The sequence below is a fragment of the Schistocerca serialis genome, chromosome 6, assembly GCF_023864345.2.
Source record: "Schistocerca serialis cubense isolate TAMUIC-IGC-003099 chromosome 6, iqSchSeri2.2, whole genome shotgun sequence".
In the NCBI taxonomy this organism is placed as follows: Eukaryota; Metazoa; Arthropoda; class Insecta; order Orthoptera; family Acrididae; genus Schistocerca; species Schistocerca serialis.
Window position 1 is genome coordinate 157,341,561 of NC_064643.1, and position 12,864 is coordinate 157,354,424.

The 12,864-nt window shown below is 42.3% G+C and overlaps 1 protein-coding gene across 1 annotated transcript in view; it reads left to right on the forward strand.

The window, feature by feature from the left end:
* Positions 1 to 12,864, forward strand: part of LOC126484709 (cell cycle control protein 50A-like) — a 238,904-nt gene that overhangs the window by 45,756 nt on the left and 180,284 nt on the right. Inside the window, exon 3 of the mRNA XM_050108305.1 lies at positions 8,437 to 8,587. Within this exon, the coding sequence (XP_049964262.1) occupies positions 8,437 to 8,587 (151 nt within the window). The remainder of the gene's footprint in view (positions 1 to 8,436; positions 8,588 to 12,864) is intronic.

Genomic DNA, 12,864 nt, shown 5'->3' on the forward strand with positions numbered 1-12,864 from the left:
ATGTATAAAAGTTATAGTGACTGTAATGGACTAAAGCTGTTTGTATGGCTGTACACTTTATATTTAAAAACCATGAACAAAAGTTCTTTAACTGTTGACTTATTTTTATTCTAACATTAAAGTGATTTGGAATATTGGTAAAGGCAGCTTCTCAATAATTTTATTTTTACATGAAAGCCTGTACCTTAATCTACTTTTGTACATAATTTCCGTCAATATTTAGGCACTTGTCATAACGTTGTACCAGTTTTTGAATACCCTCCTCATAGAAGTCTGCCGCCTGACTTGTTAACCACTGCATCACCACTGTTTTGACTTCGTCATCGTCTTGAAGACGCTGACCGCCCAGGTGTTTCTTCAAGTGCAGGAACAGATGGTAGTCACTGGGCGCAAGGCCGGGGCTGTACGGAGGATGATCTAGAGTTTCTCATCGAAAAGGAGGATGTGATGAGCTCTTTGGTCGCCACATGCGGACGGGCATTGTCTTGCAGCAAAATGATGCCCTTGCTCAACTTCCATGGACTGTTGCTTTGATTCTGGCGTGACGTAGATCACCCATGTTTCATCGCCCGTAACAATTTGGCTTAAGAAATCATCACCGTCTTTGTCGTACCGCTCAAGGAAATACAATGCACTGTCTAAACGTTTGGTGTTGTGCACATCCGTCAATATTTTCGGTACCCTACGTGCACACAATTTTCGGTAATACAAGTGCTCGGCCACAATGCCGTACAAAACACTGCGAGAAACATTAGGAAAGTCATTCCTCAAGGAGGAAATCGTAAAGCGTCTGTTTTTCTCTCACCTTATTGTCCACTTCCTGCACCAAACTTTCATTAGCGACCAAAGGACGCCTACTCCTTTGTTCATCATGCTCATTTGTGCGGCCATCTTTAAATGCTGTCACCCACTTTCTTACATGTTTTCTCCGTAAACTGCACAGATATCACGAAGAATATCGATTGCTTTTAGGCCTTTAGCAATAAGAAATCTTATAACAGCCCGTACTTCACAGTCGGCGGGACTCACGATTATCGGAGGCATCTTACACACTCAGTACACAACGTAAACAAGGAAGAATCAGACTGTAATGGCGTCAATGCGTAGATTAACGTACAGGCTTTCACGTAACAATAAAATTAGTGACATATCTTAACACGCCTTTTTTTAAATTTCAGAACGGTACTTAAAAAACACGCCTCGTATTTTTACATTTTATCATGGAGAAGGATATCTTTGGTTACAGTTTCCTACAATCATCGTTTTTACGTACGTGGGTATTTTTATCTCATCCAGTATTAACGTAACAAGAACAAAGTCTTACCCAAATATATTATAGTGCTTGCCTACCGAGTGAATGACATTATTCAACAACGTATTAAATATTTTAAGCTGGAGCATGTCATTTGTTCTTAATGTAATAGGATAAAATATTGACCTCTAAGAAATAATTATTTTAAATACACAAAACTACAAATTGGTATATATACTCGGTTCAGTGTTGCAATAAGTTATTAATTAAAATAATAAAATTTATTTTCACCTTTTATTTGGAATACTGTCGAAGTACAGTGCACCTAAAATAGAAATTACATGTAATTCAACACATAAAATAAAAATCAGTATTCATTCCACAGTGTATTCGACAATTTTTAGTTTTGTCTCGCATAGAGGTCATTACATATTAATTACTTAGTTAAAGTTTCATTCCAATATCTATTAAAATTTTTGACTTATTAAATTTCAAAATACTAGTAAAAATTACAAGTCTTCACGTGCAGGTCCCTTTTAACATCAATGATATAAATCAGTAACATTGTCAAAAATTTCGATGTTTTGAAATAACGATGTTTTTGGCCATCCCTGGTTACGATTCCTCTGATGGTGGTTGGAGAGAAGTTGAGACAAACCAAACAATGATATATTTAACATATCTGTGCAGTTCTCTCTGAACGCTTTTGCAACACTGACACAGGTATTTGTACGGACGTCCATTTAGGGTGGCAATAGATCCGGTGTCATGTTTCGTTGCTGGAACCGAGCCATTTAGTAGAACGGGGATTATCATTGAGTCTCACTTTGGTCAAGTATTCTGAAGCAGCCTACAACCTACTTTCCCATCGTGGTTCAAATGGTTCAAATGGCTCTGAGTACTATGGGACTCAACTGCTGGGGTCATTAGTCCCCTAGAACTTAGAACTAGTTAAACCTAACTAACCTAAGGACATCACAAACATCTATGCCCGAGGCAGGATTCGAAACTGCGACCGTAGCGGTCTTGCGGTTCCAGACTGCAGCGCCTTTAACCGCACGCCCACTTCGGCCGGCTTTTTCCCATCGTGCTGACAGTGTGTAGCACGCACACGGAGGAGCGGTAAGAGAGTAGACAGTTTGCTTACCTTTGTAACGTATGCTATCGGAAGATGACTCACTGGCTCACATTCTGTAGCTGTGCTTGTGGATGTTACCGTCAGCAAGGTATGCGACGTGCAGACAAGTCAAACGTGGCTCCTCATTGCTCGTCTTACTCTCTCCCTCTCTCTCTCTCTCTCTCTCTCTCTCTCTCTATCTCTCTCTCTCTCTCTCTCTCTCTCACTATGATGTTAACGCCTTAGTGCCTTACTATATGCATCCTTTGATGGATCGATATATTTGTTAACCAGCGAAATATGACGTTCAGTACTGCTGCTCTCCCTTCCTCTGATTTCAGTTCAGTTTGTATTTTTGCTTGACAAAATGTACATCTTCATTGCACAGTATTTTTCGGTTATCGAGTTAAGTGTGAGCGCAAGCCAATGGTACATTGTACGGCTCCCCATTTTACCACAACCCCCATGATTAACGTACACTAATAAGTTTAACGATTAACTGCTTAATTTACCTGTGTACATAGGATCGAGTGCGATATCTGCGATGCGACTTGGAACGGGTTTCATTTGTTCGTGAATGAAGTTCAGATGTTCAAATCTTCATCTACGAACTTACTTTTCTCTCATATTGACGATATTTTCGCTAGTGTGTCGTCTGAAGCCACGCGAAAAACTTAATCCCTCTCTGACACCAAAGATACTTCCTGAAAACTGTTTATCTAAGCTTCCTGGATATGATGGTGGGTTTTTTGCAATACCATCACTCAAACGCTGTGAAGAATTAACGTAGACAACAGAAAACAGACAGCAATGCACACTCAGCAGTTCTCATAGTGTAGAAAACATGCTAGAAGAAACCATTCATATCAGTCGTCAGTGTATCTTCGATATCATATTCGGAATTATTGATTCCCCTGTTTTCCTGCGTGCAAGGTACACCCTGCGTCTGCCACCGAAAACACTGGTTTTTTTTGTCTATGGGTGGCCTACATTTAACTCATTTAGATTGAAAATACTGCTTTCCAGCTGTTAACTTTACTCATTATTGTAAGCGATGCTGGGCGATATACTATTGAATTTAGCATCTACATCTACATTTATACTCCGCAAGCCACCCAACGGTGTGTGGCAGACGGCACTTTACGTGCCACTGTCATTACCTCCCTTTCCTGTTCCAGTCACGTATGGTTCGCGGGAAGAACGACTGCCGGAAAGACTCCGTGTGCGCTCGAATCTCTATAATTTTGCATTCGCGATCTCCTCGGGAGGTATAAGTAGGGGGAAGCAATATATTCGATACCTCATCCAGAAACGCACTCTCTCTAAAGCTGGACAGCAAGCTACACCGCGGTGCAGAGCACCTCTCTTGCAGAGTCTGCCACTTGAGTTTGCTAAACATCTCCGTAACGCCATCACGCTTACGAATAACCCTGTGACGAAACGCGCCGCTCTTCTTTGGGTCTTCTCTATCTCTTCTGTCAACCCGACCTGGTACGGATCCCACACCGATGAGCAATACTCAAGTATAGGTCGAACGAGTGTCTTGTAAGTCACCTCCTTTGTTGATGGACTACATTTTCTAAGGACTCTCCCAATGAATCTCAACCAGGTATACGCCTTACCAAAAATTAATTTTATGTGATCATTCCACTTCAAATCGTTCCGTACGCATACTCCCAGATATTTTACAGAAGTAACTGCTACCAGTGTTTGTTCCGCTATCATATAATCACACAATAATGGATCCTTCGTCTATGTATTCGCAATACATTACATTTGTCTATGTTAAGGATCAGCTGCCACTCCCTGCACCAAGAGCCTATCCGCTGCAGATCTTCCTGCATTTCGCTGCAATTTTGTAATGCTTCAACTTCTCTGTATACTACATCATCCGCGAAAAGCCGCATGGAACTTCCGACACTATCTACTAGGTCATTTATATATATTGTGAAAAGCAATGGTCCCATAACACTCCCCTGTGGCACGCCAGAGGTTACTTTAATGTGTAGACGTCTCTCCATTGAGAACAACATGCTGTGTTCTGTTTGCTAAAAACTCTTCAATCCAGCCACACAGCTGGTCTGACATTCCGTAGGCTCTTACTTTGTTTATCAGGCGACAGTGCGGAACAGTGTCGAACGCTTTCCGGAAGTCAAGGAAAATGGCATCTACCCGGGAGCCTGTATCTAATATTTTCTGGGTCTCATGAACAAATAAAGCTAGTTTGGAATTACACGATCGCTGTTTCGGGAATCCTTGTTAATTCCTACAGAGTAGATTCTGGGTTTCCAGAAATGACATGATACGCGAGCAAAAAACATGTTCTAAAATTCTACATCAGATCGATGTCAGAGATATAGGCGTATAGTTTTGCGCATCTGCTCGACGACCCTTCTTGAAAACTGGAACTACCTGTGTTGTTTCCCAATCATTTGGAACCTTACGTTCGTCTAGAGACTTGCGGTACACGGCTGTTAGAACGGAGGCAAGTTCTTCCGCGTAATCTGTGTAGAATCGAATTGGTATCACGTCAGATCCAGTGGACTTTCCTCTGTTGAATGATTTGAGTTGCTTTTCTATTCCTTGGGCACTTATTTCGATGTCAGCCATTTTTTCGTTCGTGCGAGGATTTAGAGAAGAAACTGCAGTGCGGTCTTCCTCTGTGAAACAGCTTTGGAAAAAGGTGTTTAGTATTTCAGCTTTACGCGTGTCATCCTCTGTTTAAATGCCATCATCATCCCGAAGTGACTGGATATGCTGTTTACTGATTTAACGTAAGACCAGAACTTCCTAGAATTTTCTGTCAAGTCGGTTCATGGTTCATAGAATTTTACTTTCGAATTCACTGAACGCTTCACGCACAGCCCTCCTTACGCTAACTTTGACATCGTTTAGCTTCTGTTTGTCTGAGAGGTTTTGGCTGTGTTTAAATTTGCAGTAAAGCTCTCTTTGCTTTCGCAGTATTTTCCTAACTTTGTTGTTGAACCACGGTGGGTTTTTCCCGTCCCTCACAGTTTTACTCGGCACGTACCTGTCTAAAACGCATTTTACGATTGCCTTGAACTTTTTCCATAAACACTCAACATTGTCAGTGTCGGATCAGAAATTTTCGTTTTGCTCTGTTACGTAGTCTGAAATCTTGCTAAACAGATAAACCTTCCTCCCTTTTTTGTGTTCCTATTTACTTCCATATTCAGGGATGCTGCAACGGCCTTATGATCACTGATTCCCTGTTCTGCGCTTACAGAGACGAAAAGTTAGGGTCTGTTTGTTATCAGTAGGTCCAAGATGTTATCTCCGCTGTACAACATTATCGTTAAACAATTGAGCATTGATATTAACTGATACAATTAAAAAACAAACAAACTGTGTGCCGTTACGCAATAACGGAATGAATGATAGATACCCAGCTCTGCCTGTACGGTCTGTTTGCAAGGAGCGACTGTCAGCTCTGCTTGAACGCTACTGCCTCCAAGCCCGGTCGCTCCACAACGGTTACAACTGTATTCTGTGTTGCCTGCGCACAGTCGATCCAGAGTTCGTATACAGGGTCTTACAATAAGGTACGGCCAAACTTTCAGGAAACATTCCTCACACACAAATAAAGAAAAGATGTTATGTGGACATGTGTCCGGAAACGCTTAATTTCCATGTTAGAGCTCATTTTAGTTTCGTCAGTATGTACTGTACTTCCTCAATTCACCGCCAGTTGGCCCAATTGAAGGAAGGTAATGTTGACTTCGGTACTTGTGTTGACATGCGACTCATTGCTCTACAGTACTAGTATCAAGCACATCAGTACGTAGCGTCAACAGGTTAGTGTTCATCATGAACGTGGTTTTGCAGTCAGTGCAATGTTTACAAATGCGGAGTTGGCAGATGCCCATTTGATGTATGGATTAGCACGGGGCAATAGCCGTGGCGCGGTACGTTTGTATCGAGACAGATTTCCAGAACGAAGGTGTCCCGACAGGAAGACGTTCGAAGCAATTGATCGGCGTCTTAGGGAGCACGGAATATTCCAGGCTATGACTCGCGACTGGGGAAGACCTAGAACGACGAGGACACCTTCAATGGACGAGGCAACTCTTCGTGCAGTTGACGATAACCCCAGTTTCAGCGTCACAGAAGTTGCTGCTGTACAAGTTAACGTTGATCACGTCACTGTATGGAGAGTGCTACGGGAGAACCAGTTGTTTCCGTACCATGTACAGCGTGTGCAGGCACTATCAGCAGCTGATTGACCTCCACGGGTACACTTCTGCGAATGGTTCATCAAACAATGTGTCAATCCTCATTCCAGTGCAAATGTTCTCTTTACGGATGAGACTTCATTCCAACGCGATCAAATTGTAAGTTTTCACAATCAACATGTGTGGGCTGACGAGAATCCGCACGCAATTGTGCAATCACGTCATCGACACAGATTTTCTGTGAACGTTTCGGCAGGCATTGTTGGTGATGTCTTGATTTGGCCCCATGTTCTTCCACCTACGCTCAATGGAGCACGTTATCATGATTTCATACGGGATACTCTGCCTGTGCTGCTAGAACATGTGCCTTTACAAGTACGACACAACATGTGGTTCACGCACGATGGAGCTCCTGCACATTTCAGTCGAAGTGTTCGTACGCTTCTCATCAACGGGTTCGGTGACCGATGGATTGGTAGAGGCGGACCAATTCCATGGCCTTCACGCTCTCCTGACCTCAACCCTCTTGACTTTCATTTATGGGGGCATTTGAAAGCTCTTGTCTAAAAGCTCTTGTCTACGCAACCCCGGTACCAAATGTAGAGACTCTTCGTGCTCGTATTGTGGACTGCTGTGATACAATACGCCATTCTTCAGGGCTGCATGAGCGCATCAGGGATTCCATGCGACGGAGGGTGGATGCGTGTATCCTCGCTAACGGAGGACATTTTGAACATTTCCTGTAACAAAGCGTTTGAAGTCACGCTGGTACGTTCTGTTGCTGTGTGTTTCCATTCCATGATTAATGTGATTTGAAGGGAAGTAATAAAATGAGCTCTAACATGGAAAGTAAGCGTTTCCGGACACATGTCCACATAACATATTTTCTTTCTTTGTGTGTGAGGAATGTTTCCTAGAAGTTTGGCCGTACCTTTTTGTAACACCCTGTATAAAGGGTATTGTTTCCTTACACTCGGTCTCGTCACACTGTTGCTTTGGCACAGCATTCATCATAGGACATTTTAAACATAAAGAGGGAAAGTTAACTGCTAAAGAAATATAGGAAGGAAAGCTAACAGCTATAGAAATATAGGCGGGATTCCAATCGACAGAGGGTGGATGCATGTATCCTCGCTAACGGAGGACATTTTGAACATTTCCTGTAACAAAGTGTTTAAAGTCACGCTGGTACGTTCTGTTGCTGTGTGTTTCCATTCCATGATTAATGTGATTTGAAGGGAAGTAATAAAATGAGCTCTTACATGGAAAGTAAGCGTTTCCGGACACATGTACACATAACATATTTTCTTTCTCTGTGTGTGAGGAATGTTTCCTAGAAGTTTGGCCGCACCTTTTTGTAACACCCTGTATAAAGGGTATTGTTTCCTTACACTCGGTCTCGTCACACTGTTGCTTTGGTACAGTATTCATCATAGGACATTTTAAACATAAAGATGGAAAGCTAACAGCTAAAGAAATATAGGCACCCTACTGTACAGTTTTCAATTTCAAAACGAAATTAGAAGTCTAATGTCCTTTCGACGTCGTCGGCTTCAGAAACATACCTAATGGTTAGTCAAGGAAGGGAGTGACAATATTTGTTGTTCGTGTGGCAGAATCACCATGTGCTTGATTTGAATTTGTTTATGCACCGAACCAACACCGGTTTGAAAGACGCTCTGCTAGAAAGTGAATCTAGGGCCTTGATGCCAGCAACACCCATTGCGGTTCGCGTTATTGAGTTGGTAACAAGCACAACGTAAGCTTCTGTTTTCCTCTGGTTTTAGTTGGTGACTCTTAAAATATTTGGCCGTTTGCTGCGCATATATATTTCTTACTGTGTGGTTGACAAGAGCTATTTTATTTCTACATAGGTTGGAGAGCACCGGATAGCCTACACCTACTGCCCTCAGTACTTTCAAGAAAACAGGACTTTCGGCGAGAGGAACTGTGCTGTAGTAATAGCAGAAACCAACGAGACTTGCCACTGCGCTTATAACTTCAGTCTGAAACGATCATACAGAGGTAAGTGAAGAATAAATAACCTAAGAGCCAGCTCCGTCGATGAACCTTCTCGCTCACCAACAACGTCATCGTCATATAATAATGTCAAATGTTTAAACAAAACACTGGTAGCTACTAAGGAGAGTCAGTTAATGTTGCTATCAGTTTCGGTTGCATAGATCACTCACAGACGCAGACTAAATCATCTTAGCCTCTGAGTACATCAACGGTCATGTTGTCGGAAATGACAGTTTACTTTGGAATTAGTCACTACAAGGTCAAATCTGGCATCAATATTTTTATCCTCGATAATAGAATTTTATTTCTCCAAGCCTTACGATTACGAGACATCAACGCCAGCTCGTATCATAAACTCACCCAGTCCCAAAGGCAAGTATGCACACTAACACGAAAGCCTGCCAGAACCCACCTCTGTGCTTGCTGCGTCTTGAAGGACAGGAGGTCGCTAGTTCTGCCATCGTGACTCCTGAACTGGCTGAGGTACGCTCTGGTGGCCGGGGGTGACGTGTGGTTGGGGGGGGGGGGGGGGGGGGGGGAGGTCCGCAATGTCCAGTGTCCAGCTCCAACCACAGTCTAACGTAACAGTCGCGACAGTCATTGCTGCCAAAGTTCTTACCGTCTGACAGATGGAGCGACACTAGCGCCCCACGCGGCGAGTAAGGTGATCGTCAGAGGCGTCGTAAGCATAATGTTTGTTTTGTATCCATTTCCTACGTAATTTACGAAATATTTGAGTTATTTTTGTGCCTCCAAGGACTAGTGTAGTAACACAAGGCATATATGTTTCTAAAAATGATTCTAAAATAAGCGCAAGTATGGACAAAAACCACGAATCGAGTGGCAAGCTACAACACATTCGTGAAGAAACACTTGTGACGTTGGATAGAAATACAGCTTACCACTTTGATATCAGAAGAATATAAACTCACATATTCACACGTAAGAAGCACAGACATGTACCTATACATGCAAAAGCGATCGACAGCTCATTTATCGTTCTGTAGGCCTACTGTGTTTGTCATTGTCGTCGCCTGTTGCCACAAGTACCATCTTCATCTTTATATTATTCTAAGTGCGACAAGCAACTGCCAAATAGAGGGAGAAATATGTTGAAAACATTATAATGAGCTGATTATATTACATTTCACGCAAAACCAAATATCTGAATAATTTTCAAACAATCTGTCAGTGAACAAGGTGCTAACAAAATAATGTCATCACACGAAGGAAGCAAGGAAAATCATGTGACTAACAACAGAAGTGAATGAAATACATACCAAACATTACGCTTTTCTATGACACGAATAACTGCACTTAATCTAACCACTTCATCGTCAAAGCAGGCCTGTGTTAACGATTCACACGTATCTGGCGCTCATACATGGAGAGTTGAACTAGCTACTTCTGTGTCACAGGACCGTTTTACAGCTTTAGATGGATTGCCGAATCTTTGTTGCAGTTTCCTCTTCATCGTCAGTTGAGGTGGCTTATTTGGGATGTCAAACAGTGGGGTACTGCATTCCACACGAGTTTATTATTGTCTGCGTTCATGAACTGGTTTTGTTCGAAATGTACCGAACAAAACCTAATATTGTTATACAGGTAAACTGGGTCTTTTTTCATTAGGTCTTCTCGTCTGCTAATTACTAGCCATTTTCTGCTTCTAAAACGATACATTAATCATTAACACACAAGTAGTTTGCAAGTGAATTCTGACAATACAGTTCAGTAACATGATGGCATATACCTCTCAGGATCCTTAGGAATTCTAAAAAAGACAGCTGTGGTGTCTTCTTCCTGTTGTTGCTGCAATTTATTGCGCTACAAACGCTCCCACTTGTAAAAACCACTGTACAATTCAAAATAAACAACCACTACCAGCTTTTACGATCGCGGCGAACTCACACTTTAACTTACTGGCCGCTTGGGACGATGCTAGCGTGGTAGTCAACAAAATCGAGGCGAAGTGCTGCGATTATTATGTTAGGCTGTGGTGCTACTGCCTCTGCCTATGGCGATCATTCCATTGGTGTGAGCCTTAATTCGAAGATGTAGGGCGTTGTAGAGGTGGCGATTACGTACACTGCAGACCAAACAAGGTTTTACAATTGGAAACATCGGTTGTCTTCTTCGATGGAACTGGTACTGACACCAGGAAAAGCAGTCCCTTTCAACGGTGAGCATATGACAGTCATCTGTCCTTCTAATGCTCGTTGTGTCCAGTCTAGGTTGTCAGCCGAAAAAACAACCCATGGCGGTATTGGTGGCGTATCATGTTGAAGACTGCTTCCTCTACTGAGGCATTCGTGTTGCAGGTGGAGAAGAGTCTGGGGTAGCCGTTCTTTTCAGCTCTGTTCATTTGCCAGTGTTCCCCTCTAGGTGATCCAAAAGACTGTACGACCATCTTACATTGCTACAGATAAGACAACTGCTTTCAGTGTTTTGTTATAAGTCCTCATCATTCCTTCAACTTAACCATTCAATTGATAGTGGAATGTGACTGGTAATAAATGTGTAACAGCCTGTTTCATGCAAGAACAGAGAGTACAGTTAAGGTTAACTGAAAACAACTACAGAAGCCTATTGTGCATGTAAATCCCAATGTGGAAAAAATTTGCCTCATCGGCCAAACATGTATTACCCACCCACTCCTGTGCAGGGCCGCGCTGGATTAGCCGAGCGGTCTGACGCGCTGCAGCCGTGGACTGTGCGGCTGGTCCCGGAGGAGGTTCGAATCCTCCCTCGGGCATGGGTATGTGTGTTTGCCTTAGGATATTTAGGTTAAGTAGTGTGTAAGATTAGGGACTGATGACCTTAGCAGTTAAGTCCCATAAGACTTCACACACCTCTTTTCTTTTTTTTTCTCTCTCTCTCTCTCTCTCTCTGCAAGTTCAAGTAGGAATCTGTGATGATGAGACACACAAAACTAAGAAATGGACTAGCAAAATCAAAATAGCCTGAGTCCCACAGGTTTGCTTGGGACACAATGATGAAAAAAATTGTGAGTGTACCTATTACTGATGGGGTCAATCAGAGCACACCTAGGCGAGATACTTAATGATCCAGTCTATAGCTGGCTACTTTCTTTTCTCTTTAGGTTTTTAAGTTTCCTGTACGGGGAAGTGCCACGATCTTGTGGCGCAATCTATTTGGGTACAATACGAATTTTGCCCTGTCCGCAAAAACAGAACTTCCTCTTGAAGGGTTCGGTGGAGCATTATGGTGATGCATGCTCTTAACACAAGGACTTTCCAAAATGCCTGATAATATAGCTAACCTATTTCTGTGTATTTCAGAACTTCGTAGAGATTGCATCCTTTCGGGATTTATGTAAAAGTGTTGAGAGCGATGAGAGGCGTTAATTGAGAATGACAAACTCTGTGAGGAAACTTTCACGACAGGCTTGGTTAATTAGTAAGACACCCAATAAATATATACAAAAGAAAACGTTGACATCTTTAAATAAGGGATATCCCGTCTGCTACTGATGATCTCAAGTCGAACAAAAACAGCCATGTATTGTGGTCTGTTACAAGATGAAATGGCATCCTAACTGTATAGACTAAAGGAAGAGCCTCTTTCGAGAACTGAGGGTGGTTCAGTTGGGCAGAATTAAATGTGACACTGTAGAGGGTGGTCCATCAGATGCGTACTGCAGAGACATTGAAGATTCATGGAGGTATCCAAGATCTCATCTTCAGTTGTTTATGCCAACTAGGCAGCTATCACTCCATCAAGGAGATCTAGTGCTCGTTAAGTGGTGAGTTCTATTTTGCTTGGCAGGCTCATTGTCGTCTGTACTTTCCAGTATGGTTAGTCCCCTGCGGTCTCAGCCAATAGCTCACAAGTCAGCACATGATTTGTACCAACTGTCTCAGCCTCTGTCACGGAAGAGACCCCTTGGTTTGATACACGAAAGATGTGAAAGATGTATTAGTCCAACGACCTATGATAAAAAATGTCCCACTTCTGAAAGTGGTGCTCTCCACTGTGTCTAAAATTTTGGCCTCACAACTGACCAAATGTTGCATAGTAGCTACGAATATTATTGAAATAATTCTTTGATTTCTCTTGATTCTAGGAACATTTGAAGTGTCTTTGATAAAAGGCGTTAAAAAATTTTCTGGTAATGCTGACGTATTGACTTTTTACATATGACCAGTCATCGTTAATGCCACTGTATCAAATACAGTTGCCTCTGATATGAAACAATTTGCATTATAAAATCTGTGATGTAAATTCATCAAACAACAATTATAACTGTCAAAATCGTCCCA